The following is a 14,688-nucleotide window of genomic DNA, read 5'->3' on the forward strand; positions in this document are numbered from 1 at the left end:
GCGAGTTCTTGGTTTCTTATGTGGGTTTATTGTTAGGCAGTTTCATTAACGTCCTCCCAGCGCAGTAACAATACACAACAACAGCGGTCACGTTTACGTCTACCACTCTACCGTAAGGCAGTTCGTCTGCCGTAAACAGCATGTGACACTCTTAAACAGGACAATACTGCCATCTACTGTACATGCACCACAACACCGGCAGGCAACTTCAACCCTTTACTAATCCTCCTACATTCACATCCCATCTCCCCGGATTGTAAATAACCTAATGTAAATAATTGAATGTATTTCTAATGTATATAATTGTTCTTAAGCTATCTGAACTCACTATGTTCTCTGCTCGCTGTACATATCCTACGAAGTCAGACCTACACTGTTTCAATGTCCATTTCTCTGTTGATGCAATTGTTGATGACTGAAGTACTGATATCAACCAAAGCTCCTCATCCCACCCCTCAGGTTGTAAATAATTCAATGTACATACTATGATGATTAACCTGTGTGATGACTGTATTATGCTGATAGTATATATTTGTACCATGAATTGATTAACGTGGACCCCGACTTAAACGAAAAACTTATTGCGGTGTTACCATTTATTTGTACGGAATATGTACTGAACTGTGCAATCTACTAATAAAAGTTTCAATCAATCATGGATATGTGACAATTACATCTACTATAGAAAATGTAGTGCACAACTGCGCATACAACAGCTGTAAATATACTCCTCCCCTCTTAACCACGCACCCCGCCCCCAACCACACCCCCGACCACGCCCTCCAAACCCCACCTCCCGAAATCGGAGGTCTCAAGGTTGGCAAGTATGATTTAACAAAACAAAAAAAATCCCACAAAAATTCTAATCAGTGTTAAAAATAATGTGTACATTTTAGTTTTATTTATTTTTACTTTCAACACTTACATCTATATCAACTTCAGATCTATTCGTCAATCATATCTTTTCATTATTTATTTATATATTGTTTTCCTCCAAAGAAATATTTCCCTTTTACATCGCAAACACATCAAATATGCAATATTTCTCCCCCAAAAAATATTTCCAAGTGTAATATTTGATGTGAAGTAATTTGAGCCTTAAATAAGTCAATAATTCATAACATTGATTTTGATTCATTATTATTTTTTGAGCAAAGACAGTTTCAAAAAAGAAAAAAAAAATCTCATTAAAATTCTTGGGGATGAAAGTGTAAAAATAATTCATGCATTATTATAATTGTATTTATTTAATTTTACTTTCAGATTAGCTTCAGATCTATCTGTCAATGATACATTTTCATATTTTTTTTTATTTAATTTGTTTTATTTCTTTTTACCTAAAGAAAACTTGCAATATTTTTCCCCAAAAAATATTTCCAAGTGTTATATTTGATGTGAAGTAATTTGAACCTTAAATAAGTAAAAAATTCATAACATTGATTTTGATTTATTATTGTTTTGACTGCTTTAAAGAATAAAAAAACAGCCTGCATGGCAGCTTTTTCTTGTTCCCTTCCACTTGTTGATGTCTGTTTGGACCCCCTTGATTACGTGTTTGTCTCCCCTGGTGTAGCCGTCGGGCTGTACGTGAAAACCAGCGAGCCGCTCAACGTTTTCGCCAACCTGGTGAACCGTAACCGGGGCGTGGGCGTGGCCGTGCTGCAGAGCAGTCAGCTGACCCGCCTGGTAACCAACTGCGTTCTGGAAAACAGCCGAGGGGGCGTGACGGTGGAGAAGGACTGCCGTGCCGAGCTGCGGGGTAACGGCATCTACCAGAACGACGGCCACGGCGTCAACTTCAGCGGGATGGGACAGATGCTGGAGAACGACGTGGTCGGTAACAGCGGCTACGGCATCCAGGTGTCGGGGAACGGCGATGTCAAGGTGTGATCTTTACAATGAATATAATCTTCTCCAGGGACAATACGAGTACTCAGTGTGCAGCTTTAAAGCAGTATAGATTAGGTTCTATTATATCGCTGTCCAGACTTTTCTCCACTAAAAGAATAACAATATCAATTCAAGTCCGAATTTCGATTGTTATTCATTCCCACTCTACATTTTCACATTAAAAAAAAACTGTCACCTGTTTTGAAAAAAATTTATTACAATTATTAGACTAAATAATACATTGCAAAAATTGGTTAAATTTGAGAATCGTGCTGAATCGAATCGTCACCTCAGGAATCGTAATCACTTTGAATCGAGGATCTTGTTGAATCGAATCATCACTTCAGGAATTGCAATGGGATCAAATCGGTTTGAATAGAAGTTAATGTTGAATCGAGAATCTTGTTGTATCGAATCATCGCCTCAGGAATGGCAATTGGATCAATTTGCTTGAATCGGGAATCGTGTTGAACCAAATTGTCACCACAGGAATTGTAATCACTTAGAATCAAAGATCTTGTTGAATCAAATCCTCACCTCAGGAATGACAATTGAATCAAATCGGTTTGAATCTGGAATAGTTTTAAATCGAGAATCTTGCTGAATCGAATCGTCACCTCAGGAATCGCAATCGGTTTGAATCAAAAATCATGTTGAATTGAGGATCTTGTTGTATCGTATTGTCACATCAGCAACGGCAATTTGATCAATCGGTTAGAATCGAGAATCGTGTTGAATCGAATTGTCACCTCAGCAATCGTAAACAGTTTGAATTTAATTGTCGCCTCAAGAATCGCAATCTGATCAGTCGGTTTGAATTGAATCTCCTTGAATGAATCCACAACTCAGCAATCGTAATCAGTTTGAATCGAGGATCTTGTATCAAATTGTCACCTCAGGAACCAATCGCATCAATTGGTTTGAATGGAGTATCATTAATTTGATATTGATTATTGATATCTTACCCAGGTGTAAAAGCGTCTCAGTGCTGCTCTAAGCAGTGATGTCATCATGTGCAGTGAAACCTCAATCTGTGCACCTTTTAGATGTCTCTGACACATTATTACATTGATTTTGATTCATTATTATTTTGCTCTTTTTATGGTTTTTGTAATAGTTGTCATTTTCAACTTAGTGCAGCCGTGTTGTCCCCTGGGAAGATGTAGTTGAGGGCTGTGTCTAAGTCCAACCTTCCCGCAGGTCCTCCACAACCGGGTGCAGCCAGCGCTGGGCTGTGGCATCGCCCTGCTGGGCTCGGTGAAAGCTCTGGTGTCAGACAACCAGCTGTTCCAAGGCCACCCTGAGAGCCAGAAAAGTCTCCTCCACCTCAACCCCAGCAACAAGAGCTGCGTGTTGCGCAACAACAGTATTTCACGACACGATAGCAGGTAACTGGGGAACCCTTCAGCGCGCCACGGTCTCGTCCACCCCACTCTGACCCAGGTGTCATGTTCTTTGGTTCTATAGCTGCACCTCCGTCCCACCCTGGGTTCTGGAAAACCCTTCTCCCCGTCCGCCGGCCAGCTCACCTTCGGGACTGTCCTCCTCCCAGTACCCCTCCCGACTGGGCATCTCCATGACGACCAGGATCAGCGCCACCGTGGAGAACGGTTGCCACAGCGGCAGCATGTTCTGCTCTGTCCTGTGATGACACTCTCAAGACAACAAGAACTGGACTGTGGAACCTCCAAAGTCAAACACAAAGATGTGAAAAAATAAAGTGAAACTAATCACCATTTGCAGACCAGGTGTGTCCAAACCACATTTGTCCCAGGTTTATTAATAAGGGACCAACTCATCCAAATACATTTCACCGTATAATTGCAGTAACTTTACATCTTGGGGGCGGTATAGCTCGGTTGGTAGAGAGTTCCAGGTTCGATCCCCACATCCACCATCCTAGTCCCTGCCGTTGTGTCCTTGGGCAAAACACTTTACTCAAATATTGCATCTCCCACTTTTGCTGGAATTGTCTTTGCTCATCACTAACCTTTCTCTTCACTGCAGGGTTTGAAAAAGACATGTTTGGGGTTGTGGAATATATTTGTATTTAGCCCACGCACGGAGAATAATGTTATTTCCGCAATGTGTGTCGTTCCGCTTTTCCTCCCTACAGCAACACGGCGGTCGGTGGATAATAGCCAGGAATGTACCGGGATAGCGAGCGCAAAAAACTGACGGCTCCTTGAGTGTTATCTGGCATCATACATGTTCATTGTAGTGTTCATTGTGTGAGTTAATGCAAATTAAACAATAAAAACAAAACAAAAATAACGGTGTCCAGGGTGTACACCGCCTTCCGCCCGATTGTAGCTGAGATAGGCACCAGCACCCCCCGCAACCCCAAAGGGAATAAGCGGTAGAAAAAGGATAGATGGGTTTGAATTGGTCCAGGTTATCGGGGACTGTTAGTACTGACAGACAAATGTTGCGGTGTGACTGCAGCCAGGCACGTTAGAAAACCCTCGTCTCCATGGCAACGTCCCTGTCGCTTCACTCATTTGCCGCTTTTCCATTAATGCAGGGGTAGGAAACCCAGAACATTGAAAGAGCCATTTTGGACCCAAATAACAACGTTGTCAAGCACCATTCATATAAAACTTGCGTGCCGCGCTAACATTAAACTTTCATAATAAGGTGGGGGCCGCAAAATAACTTGTGTGTCTGAGACCCCTGCTCTAGTAGCTCAGATTTATTCTGGGAACTATGCTCACATCAACTCATGAAATCTGAATATTTGGACTTTAAACCTCCTGATGAGGTCCTCTACTTTGGCCTCTTTTGACATTAACCACACAGGTGTTGTTTTTACACCCACACACTTCCAACTTCAGTACCTCTCTGCCTCTTTTCAACCCCTGATAGTAGCTGCAGCTTCATAGGCAAAAACCAAAGAGCCAAACTCGAGTTTCTTCACTCTTGGACTAGTCAACTTCATTTCAATACCTTTATTTGTCCACCAAATCGCGGTCCTTTTTATTCATCTGTTACCAGGTCCTCAGGACATCTTCTTGCGTTTGCGGTTTGGCAGCAACTGCTTGTGTCGGACCAGGGGCAGGACCAGGGAGGCGTGTTTGTGTTCGTCCTGCAGGCTTGCCCCGCTCTTCCTCCCGCGGGGCTTCTTCTCTAGGGTCAGCCCCATGGACCTGGCCACTTCCACCACACTGCGATAGCGGAGAGAAGCCCAGAGGTTACAGACGGAAGGACCGTATTAAAAAAAAAAAAAAAGGTTTCTTAAGGAGTGCTCTGATGTTTATAGAACTGCCGCATACAGACACAGACACATTATTGTATTTGTTATCTTCTTGAGAAAGAAGGTAAGATTGTCTTATAAATAATTCCGCCATGCCTCCACGGTTTGATGTCAAATTTTCGAGACGTATAGAGATCCCAAATACACAAAAACAGGTACTAATAGGTACCCTTTAAGTAGCGCGTGCCAGTCTTATCTTTTGTTGAATAAAGTATATGTGGAGAAGCGGATACGGCAGTCCGACAGCGAGGCAGGGCACATCATAGCCCGGCCCAAGATGGCGGCGAGGAGGTGTGGCCAACAGTCCGACAGCGAGGCAGGGCACGCTGTAGCCTGGCCCAAGATGGCGGCGGGGAGGCGTGGCCGGCAGTCCGACAGCAAAGCAGGGCACGCCGGAGCCCGGCCCTAGATGGTGGCGAGGAGGCGTGGACTGCGCGCATGCAACGAGGCGGGGCACGCCAGAATCAACCCCGCAAATATCATCAGGTGTGTGGGTCGCCCAGCTGGGCACAATTTAAATCTCCTCTCGCACTGTATAAAAGGGCAGCGGCTTTAAACGCCGGGGGGAGAGACGGAGAGAGAAGGAGCCAGAAGGAAGCCGATGCTGAGCGCGAGAGGAAAATAGCACAAGGAAGACGAAAAGCTGGAGGGACACGAGCAGAAAAATAGGAAGACTGCAAAGAAAACCGGCAAGAGACTTACTTATTGCAAAGTAAAAGAAATCTAAACCTGCTCGACAGACTGTCATTCCTTGGTGGTCCTGAGAACCCGCACGACGACGGCTCGAGACTGTCACAGTGTACTTCTTACATTCTTGCTTTTTGATTGTAAAGTGAATCTTAGTTGTAATTTTCCTTAACACATTTGGAGGTGTTGAAATGGTAATGTAAAGTCACTAATGCTAATTTATTTTCCCATATTTCGAAAATAAGGAGCAGGAGAAAAATATATTAAATATAAACGTGTCAATAAAATTTTCTTCTCAGGTTTTTCCAAGTCTACAATTACACACTTTTTGCACTATTTTCTTACATATTCCGTATTTTGGCACATTTTAAGACGTTATTAAATGTTCAATGTGATTTTTTTTAGAGTTCTGTTTACATTGAGTGTTTTTCATGCTTGTGTTGACATTTCATTTCCTTTGCCTTGATAGATGTGGGAGGAAGGTTACAAAAGTCAATATTTTAGTAAAGGTTTTTACGCGTTGTACACACACACACATATATATATATGTGTGTGTATATATATATATATATGTGTGTATATATATATATATATATATAGGTGTGAGTATATATAAACATATGTGTGTGTATAAACATATACACACACATACATATATATATACACATACACCTATATATATATATATATATATATATACACACACACACACGATCATATATATATACAGGACTGTCTCAGAGAATTAGAATATTGTGATAAAGTCCTTTATTTTCCGTAATACAACTAAAAACATGAAAATGCCATACATTCTGGATTCATTACACATCAACTGAAATATTGCAAGCCTTTTATTATTTTAATATTAATGATTATGGCATACAGCTTAAGAAAACTCAAAAATCCTATCTCAAAAAATTTGAATATTTCCTCAGACCAAGTAAAAAAAAAAAGATTTATAACAGCAAAACAAAATCCAATATTTGAAAATGTCAATTAATGCACTCAGTACTTGGTTGGGAATCCTTTTGCACGGATTACTGCATCACTGCAGCGTGGCATGGAGGCAATCGGCCTGTGGCATTGCTGAGGTGTTATGGATGCCCAGGATGCTTCAATAGCGGCCTTCAGCTCATTTGCATTATTGGGTCTGGTGTCTTTCAGCTTCTTCTTCACAATACCCCACAAATTCTCTATGGGGTTTAGGTCAGGTAAGTTGGCCGGCCAATCGAGGACAGTATTGCCATGGTCAGTACACCAGTTACTGCTGGTTTTGGCACTGTGAGCAGGTGCCAGATCATGCTGGAAAATTTAATCATAATCTCCTGTATATACATACATACATACACACACATATAGTTTTTTTTTTTTTTTTTTACTTTCAACCCTAAAATCTCCAGCTCTATTCTAGATCTATTTTTTCTTATTTTTTAATAAATGTGTTTTATGCCCTTTTGTTTTTTATGGAAACCCCAAAACATGCAATATTTTCCCCCAAAAACATTTTTAAGTGGAATATTTGATGTGAAGCAGTCGGAGGCTTAATAAGGTCAATAATTCATAACATTGATTTTGATTCATTAAAAGGGAATAAGCGGTAGATGATGGATGGATGGATATTATTTTTTGAGCAATGGCAGTAAAAAAGAGCCTGCATGGCAGCTTGGTGTTATTAAGAGTCAACATTGCAACTTGTTCTCCTTACATTTCACCTGTTTGCTGTTTTATTCCACTTTTTTTTTGTGTGATATTATTTTTATGACGTGCTGTACTACATCACATCTCCTACCTGGCCTCGCTGATCGGCAGGTCGCGATGCAGTAACGTGAGGTCGGCCGTCATGTGACCCATATGCAGCAGGAGAGCGAGGCAGTACGCTGTTAACTTGGTGCGCATGGATGTAGAAACCATGTTCTGGACCCTGAGAGGTGGCGTGAAAATGTTCCTTTAAAACATATCCAACTTTTCTGATGTTGAGTGACATGAAAAAAAGAACATGCCTTCCATTGTTGAAGGTCTCCACTGTGAAAGTCCGAATTATTTTGGTCTGCACGATGCGAGGGCAGCCTTCCTCCAAGCCGACTGCAAACACAAACATTGGAATCAGAAGGTGGCGCAGGTGACAGGTGTGACGACCAAAAGGGGAGTGCACTGACACTTGCGGGTGATGTTCTTCTGCTGTGACAGTTTGATGAGCATGGAAAGGTAAAAGGCACAGCCGGCCATCTTGTCACGGGCTTCACCGCCACTGGGCATCGTCTCCAGGTGCTTCACCACAGACCCTAGCCTGGAGGACAACGTTGGAAATGCAACATGAAGTGAGCCTTTCACTAAAAATATACTGGATATGCTATATCATCACTTTTTAGACTGTAACACTTGGTAAAAAAAACAAAAAAACAATACAGGACTTTAGTCAGCCTACCCTCCGCTGTCTTTCATGGTCTGCAGTTCTTCAGGGCTCAACTCTGTCATCTTAGAACCGGCCTGCTCCAGAGCCTTGAAGTCCACTGGACTTAAGACTGTAGATGCTCATAAGGACAAACCCAAAGTCACCGGTCACTGTTTGCCAACACTTCATTCATTTTGTGCTTGCTCGTGTTGAAGAGACTGAAGAAGCGGGTTTTATACCACAGCAAGTTTATAATTGTGATGAGAACTTAATTTTCGGGGGGGGGATTCCAAAGCAGACTTATTTCACAGCGGAGGAGACGGCGACTTCTCGTTCAGCAGTGCCTCTTTCTATTGCACACACACAGCCCCCCCCCCCCCCCCCCCGACACCCTTAGATCCCTTCTCTCCCTCTGTCTGCTCCTTACTGCGCTCACAAGAGAACTTTTTCAATTTTAATCATAATCAGCTAAACGCACTGTAAGTGGGTTTTACTTTTTTGATTAGTTCAAGAGTTTTGTGATTTCTGACTGTTTGTAAGGGCTAGAGATGCGCGGTTTGCGGTCTCATCCGCGGATAAACCGCGGGTCGGGCGGGTGACATGACGAAAAATTAGATTTTAAATAGATTCCGGCGGGTGGCGGTTGAACCATTCGGAAATATTTGATATACATGGTTCAGGGATTGGCAACCTTTACCACTCAAAGAGCCATTTTTGAGCCGTGTCACAAAGCAAAGAAAACAACAGGAGCCGCAAACATTCTCGCGAATATCTGCTGGCGGTCACCCAGTTAACAAAAATTACGGCGTGCTATGAAGCCATTGCCTTTGACGCCTTCTACAACATGTATTAGCTGCATGGCAGTCCAGCAAAATGTTATATGTGGCTTCCGCGGACACACGTACACGACTGATAGGCATACTGGGTGACACAGAGTACACTGATGGTTATGATATAAACAATTTTAACACTCTTACTAATATGCGCCACGCTGTGAAGCCACACCAAACAAGAATGACAAACACATTTCGGGAGAACATCCTCACAGTAACACAACATAACAAATACCCAGAATCCTTTGCATCCATGACTATTCATGACTATACTATACACCCTGCTAGCACCAACACCCCCCGTGCGTTGGTAAGGTGGGCGGGCTTGGGGGCACGGGGGTGCAAAATATATTCAGGAACAGTCATGGATGCAAAGGATCTTGGGTATTTGTTGTGTTGCGTTTATGTTGTGTTACTGTGAGGATGTTCTCCCGAAATGTGTTTGTTATTCTTGTTTGGTGTGGCTTCACAGTGTGGCGCATATTAGTAAGAGTGTTAAAATTGTTTATACCACAACCATCAGTGTACTCTGTGTCACCCAGTATTGCCTTTCAATCTTGTACGTGTTTCTGCGGAAGCTGCACACAATATGTTGCCGGACTGGCCAACAGTTTGTACATGCTGCAGAAGGCGTCAAAGGCAATGGCTTCACAGCACGCCCTTATTCTTGTTATCTGGATAAGCACCAGTGAACAGTCGCAAGAATGTTTGCGGCTCCCATTGTCTTCTATACTCTGTCAAACGGGTCAAATTAGATCTATGAGTGGTAAAGGCTGCCGACCCCAGATGTATAACAACGGGCGGGTGGCGGGCGGCTGCAGTGTTGATAAAATGTTGGTTTGGGTGGATGGCAGGTGGATGACGACTTTAGTGATGCGGTTGCGGATTATATAATTGCCTATCCGCGCATCTCTAGTAAGGGCACATGTTGGGAGACCTGCGCATACAGGACAATAGAACCACCATTACATCATATGTTATGTAGACCACAAGGAAGTCTTTTACATTTAGGAAGTAATCATAATATGACCTTTTTATTGCACCTTTTGTATGAAACTAGACCTGAACATACCCGACCATCGGCAGTGCGCTTTATAATCCGGTGCGCCCTATGGTCCAAAAAATATGTTAATAGTGAACAAATGGAGAAGTCTGGCCCCCGTCCTTAGCTTTCTGAAAATGCTGCCCCCTAGAGGTTGCATCTCACCCATGACCCTGATCAGGATAAGGGGTTTAAATTAATAAATAAATGTATGAAGGATACGTTCATCCAACGGGTAGACGTTCTCAGGCGTGTCTGCATCCGCGTTACAGGGCGGAAGGTGGAGCGCAAAATCTGCCAGGGACTCGGTCTGGGCCACTTCCTGCTGCAAGGCTGTGGCGAGGGAGAAAAAAGTGTTGAAGAAAACCCATGACGTATCATGAGAGCTGGGGTGTCTTTGGTGTTGCAATTATGTACAGTTTAAAGGGGAACTGAACTGTATTTGGAATTTTGCCCATCGTTAACAATTATGAGAGACAAGAAGACAAAAGGGGTTTTGTTTTTTGTATTCTAACAGTTAAAAATTGGCAGATAGGACCAATCAATTCTACCACTAAATCACTTTGAAATGCATTCAAAAACCCTCAACAATGCTTTATTTACCTGTAAAATAACCAAGTTGTAGCGACATTGTTCCTGTAGGAGGGAACACTGACGAACTATTTTTCTAACGTACTAACTCATCGGCGTGCTACAGTATTAGCTGTAAAAGCCAACTACGGCAAGCGTTAGCTACGTCAGCACGGAACGCGTTTGAGTTTGTAATGCGATAAAACACCAATCTGTACTGAGTGTAAAACATGAACAATCACACGCACGCACGCACGCACGCACGCACGCACGCACGCACGCACACACACGCACACACACACACACACACACACACACACACACACACACACACACACACACTCAGCGTGTATATTGTACATATTACATATTGTTATGAAGGTGTCTGTTACTAGATTATATATCTATATATACTTGCAGTGTGTATATTGTACATATTACATATTGTTATTAAGTTGTATGTTACTACATTGTATATATATATATATATATACCATATTTTTCGGGCTATAAGTTGCAGTTTTTTTCATAGTTTGGCCAGGGGTTCGACTTATACTCAGGAGCGACTTATGTGTGAAATGATTAACACATTACCGTAAAACATCAAATAATATTATTTAGCTCATTCACGTAAGAGACTAGACGTATACAATTTCATGGGATTTAGCGATTAGGGGTGACAGATTGTTTGGTAAACATATAGCATGTTCTATATGTTATAGTTATTTGAAAGACTCTTACCATAATATGTTACATTAACATACCAGGCACCTTCTCAGTTGGTTACTTATGCCTCATATAACGTACACTTATTCAGCCTGTTGTTCACTATTCTTTATTCATTTTAAATTGCCTTTCAAATGTCTATTCTTGGTGTTGAGTTTTATTAAATAAAGTCCCCCAAAAAATGCGACTTATACTCCAGTGCGACTTATAAATGTCTTTTCCCTTCTTTATTATGCATTTTCGGCAGGTGCGACTTATACTCCGGAGCGACTTATACTCGGAAAAATGCGGTACACGCACGCAGGCACGCACGAAGGCACGCACGAAGGCACGCACGCACGCACGCACGCACGCACGCACGCACGCACGCACGCACGCACGCACGCACGCACGCACGCACGCACGCACGCACGCACGCACGCACGCACGCACGCACGCACGCACGCACGCACGCACACACACACACACACACACACACACACACACACACACACACACACACACACACACACACACACACACACACACACACACACACACACACTTTCAGTATGTATATTGTACATATTACATATTGTTATGAAGGTGTCTGTTACTACATCATATATATATATATATATATATATATATATATATATATATATATATATATATACTTGCAGTGTGTATGTTATACATATTACATATTGTTATGAAGGTGTCTCTTATTATTTCATACATATACTTGCAGTGTGTATATAAAAAATATTACATATCGTTATGAAGGTGTCTGTTACTATATTATATATATACTTGCAGGGTGATTATTGTACATATTACATATTAATATGAAGGTGTCTGTTACTACATTATATATATATATATATATATATATATATATATATATATATATATATGTACATATGTATATGTACTTGCAGTGTGTATATTGTACATATTACATATTGTTATGACGGTGTCTGTTGTTATATTTAATATATACCGTATTTTCCACACTATAAGGCGCACCGCATTATAAGGCGCATAGAAAAAATGCTACAGTAGAGGCTGGGGTTACGTTATGCATCCTTTATATAGAGCTGCGCTCATGGGTATGTCAACAAAACAGTTAGATAGGTCAGTCAAACTTTATTAATAGATTACAAACCAGCGTTCTGACAACTCCGTTCACTCCCAAAATGAATAAACAGCTGTTTTATTATTTTCCCCGATTCAATAAACACGTAAAAAACATTCATACTGTTACGGTAAATCAAACGTTAGTCCAATCACAATATAGTAACACTCGAAATAGTGCAAAGCAATAATATATCAATAACTCAACGTTGCTCAAACGATAATGTCACACAACACAACACACAAAATAAACATTTAAAGCTCACTTTATTACGTTAACCCTCATCCACGAATCCCTCAATTTCTTCTTCTTCAGTGTTCGAATCAAACAGTTGGGCGAATATGGCATCCAACATGCCCGGCTCGTCGAAGTCGTCATTAAACAAGTCAGTGTAGCTGCTGTTAATGTTAAATTATTTCGCTGCAGCTCTATTCCCGTGTTCTACTGTGTGACTGATCACCTTGAATTAAAACTCGGCACGCCTCCTGCAGTCATATATCCCAGCATGCACCGCGCGCTTCTTCTTCTACCAGGCAAAATAAGGTAAGCGACTGCTTACCGTACTCGCTAGACCTCTTGTGGCATGTTTAATTCGGACACTAAAGAAGAATTCGAGGGATTCGTGGATGAGGAATAACTTAATAAAGTGAGCTTTACATGTTTATTTTGTGTGACATTAACGTTTGAGCAACGTTGAGTAATTGATATATTGTTATTGCTTTGCACTATTTCAAGACGTCGTTAATGGAGTCAGTGTCGCTGCTGTTGTCTAGCAGTTCAGTGACAATTCCTGCTTTCCTGAAATCATGTGTCTCAATAGGAGCCATTTTGGGGTCTTTACATTTAAACACACAAATGGAAATAAAACGGCACGGCCTGGCGCAGTCATATATCCCAGCATGCACCACGCGCTTCTTCTCCTGCGGGGGAAAATGAAATCGGCGGCTGCTTACCGTAGTTGTGAGACCTGTAGTGGCTCAATATTGGTTCATATATAAGGCGCCCCGGATTATAAGGCGCACTGTCAGCTTTTGAGAAAATTTTAGGTTTTTGGGTGCGCCTTACAGTGCGGAAAATATGGTACTTGAAGTGTGTCTATTGTACATATTACATATTGTTATGAAGGTGTCTGTTACCATATTATATATATACTTGCAGTGTGTATATAAAACATATTACATATTGTTATGAAGGTGTCTGTTACTATATTATATATATTTTCTTGCAGTGTGTATATAAAACATATTACATTTTGTTATGAAGGTGTGTCTGTTACTGCATTATATATTAACTTGCAGTGTGTATATTGTACATATTACATATTGTTATGAAGGTGTTTGTTGTATTATACATGCAGTGTGTAAATAAAACGTTGATGGAAGGTTTTGAAGTTGTTTTAGAGGCTTTGAAGACTACATCGGTGACTTAGTAATTAGTTGCATTTTCCTAGCAGTTTTTTAATCATCTTTAAAATCCCAATAAAAAAAGACGTGTGTTCTTGTCTGTCTGTCATAATGATTGTGAACGATAGGCAAAATTCCCAAAAAAAAAGGGTAGTTCCTCATTAAAAATGTGAAAGTATATAAAGAATAAATGTCGCTGACCTTCCAGACCCTTCTCATCAATGACGCTGTTGGCAGCCTTAGCGACCGCTTGGTTCAGAGTCTCGTTGCCCACCTGGTTCAGCCTGCGAGAGCTCAGAGCTCTCTTCTGTTTGTTGGTGCCAAACGCCTCAATCAGAGAGTCCACCTGAATAGAGGCATCACAACCAAAGAGTGTTGGCCAATCAAAACCAGCCATGGATAGAGGCCATGTGTGGATCAATACTGGAACATCCACACCGCCGAGACCAGATCTTCATGCTCTGATATGAAATCTCTAATCAAAACATTACAACAGTAAAAAATTAAAGCTGTGAAACTTTGGCCACCACACAATTTGATTCGATTCTTGGGGGTAATCATTCCATTCTTGATTCAAAACAATTCGACTTAAAATCAATACTTTTATTAACAACATTGGGTGCCAGTTCTATAATTAACTACATTCCTTAAATAAAATAGGTAAACAGCTCAATCAATTTCTGTATTAGTTTAATAAAAATTCTACCAAATATTTAAGAAAGTCAAATACAAATAAGGCAATAAGAGAAGTATCCAAAATGTAAATCTGTACAGC

At 41.3% G+C, this 14,688-nt stretch overlaps 2 protein-coding genes across 3 annotated transcripts in view; one reads left to right on the forward strand and one right to left on the reverse strand.

Moving 5' to 3' along the window:
* Nucleotides 1-3,626, forward strand: part of fbxo10 (F-box protein 10) — a 30,243-nt gene extending 26,617 nt beyond the window's left edge. Inside the window, exons 9-11 of the mRNA XM_061906733.1 lie at nucleotides 1,574-1,884; nucleotides 3,091-3,278; nucleotides 3,358-3,626. Of these exons, the coding sequence (XP_061762717.1) occupies nucleotides 1,574-1,884; nucleotides 3,091-3,278; nucleotides 3,358-3,538 (680 nt within the window). The 3' untranslated portion in view covers nucleotides 3,539-3,626. The remainder of the gene's footprint in view (nucleotides 1-1,573; nucleotides 1,885-3,090; nucleotides 3,279-3,357) is intronic.
* Nucleotides 1-14,688, reverse strand: part of polr1e (RNA polymerase I subunit E) — a 32,838-nt gene that overhangs the window by 4,545 nt on the left and 13,605 nt on the right. Inside the window, exons 6-12 of one of the 2 annotated variants that reach the window (XM_061906743.1) lie at nucleotides 14,115-14,259; nucleotides 10,320-10,430; nucleotides 8,256-8,352; nucleotides 7,987-8,117; nucleotides 7,831-7,912; nucleotides 7,620-7,751; nucleotides 4,837-5,054 (exon numbers count right to left, since the gene is read on the reverse strand). In XM_061906743.1, the coding sequence (XP_061762727.1) occupies nucleotides 4,889-5,054; nucleotides 7,620-7,751; nucleotides 7,831-7,912; nucleotides 7,987-8,117; nucleotides 8,256-8,352; nucleotides 10,320-10,430; nucleotides 14,115-14,259 (864 nt within the window). In that variant the 3' untranslated portion in view covers nucleotides 4,837-4,888. Of the gene's footprint in view, nucleotides 1-4,836; nucleotides 5,055-6,789; nucleotides 7,133-7,619; nucleotides 7,752-7,830; nucleotides 7,913-7,986; nucleotides 8,118-8,255; nucleotides 8,353-10,319; nucleotides 10,431-14,114; nucleotides 14,260-14,688 lie in introns of those variants that run through there. The other variant, XM_061906751.1, reaches the window with a different exon arrangement.

Source organism: Nerophis ophidion, linkage group LG01 (genome assembly GCF_033978795.1).
Source record: "Nerophis ophidion isolate RoL-2023_Sa linkage group LG01, RoL_Noph_v1.0, whole genome shotgun sequence".
In the NCBI taxonomy this organism is placed as follows: domain Eukaryota; kingdom Metazoa; phylum Chordata; class Actinopteri; order Syngnathiformes; family Syngnathidae; genus Nerophis; species Nerophis ophidion.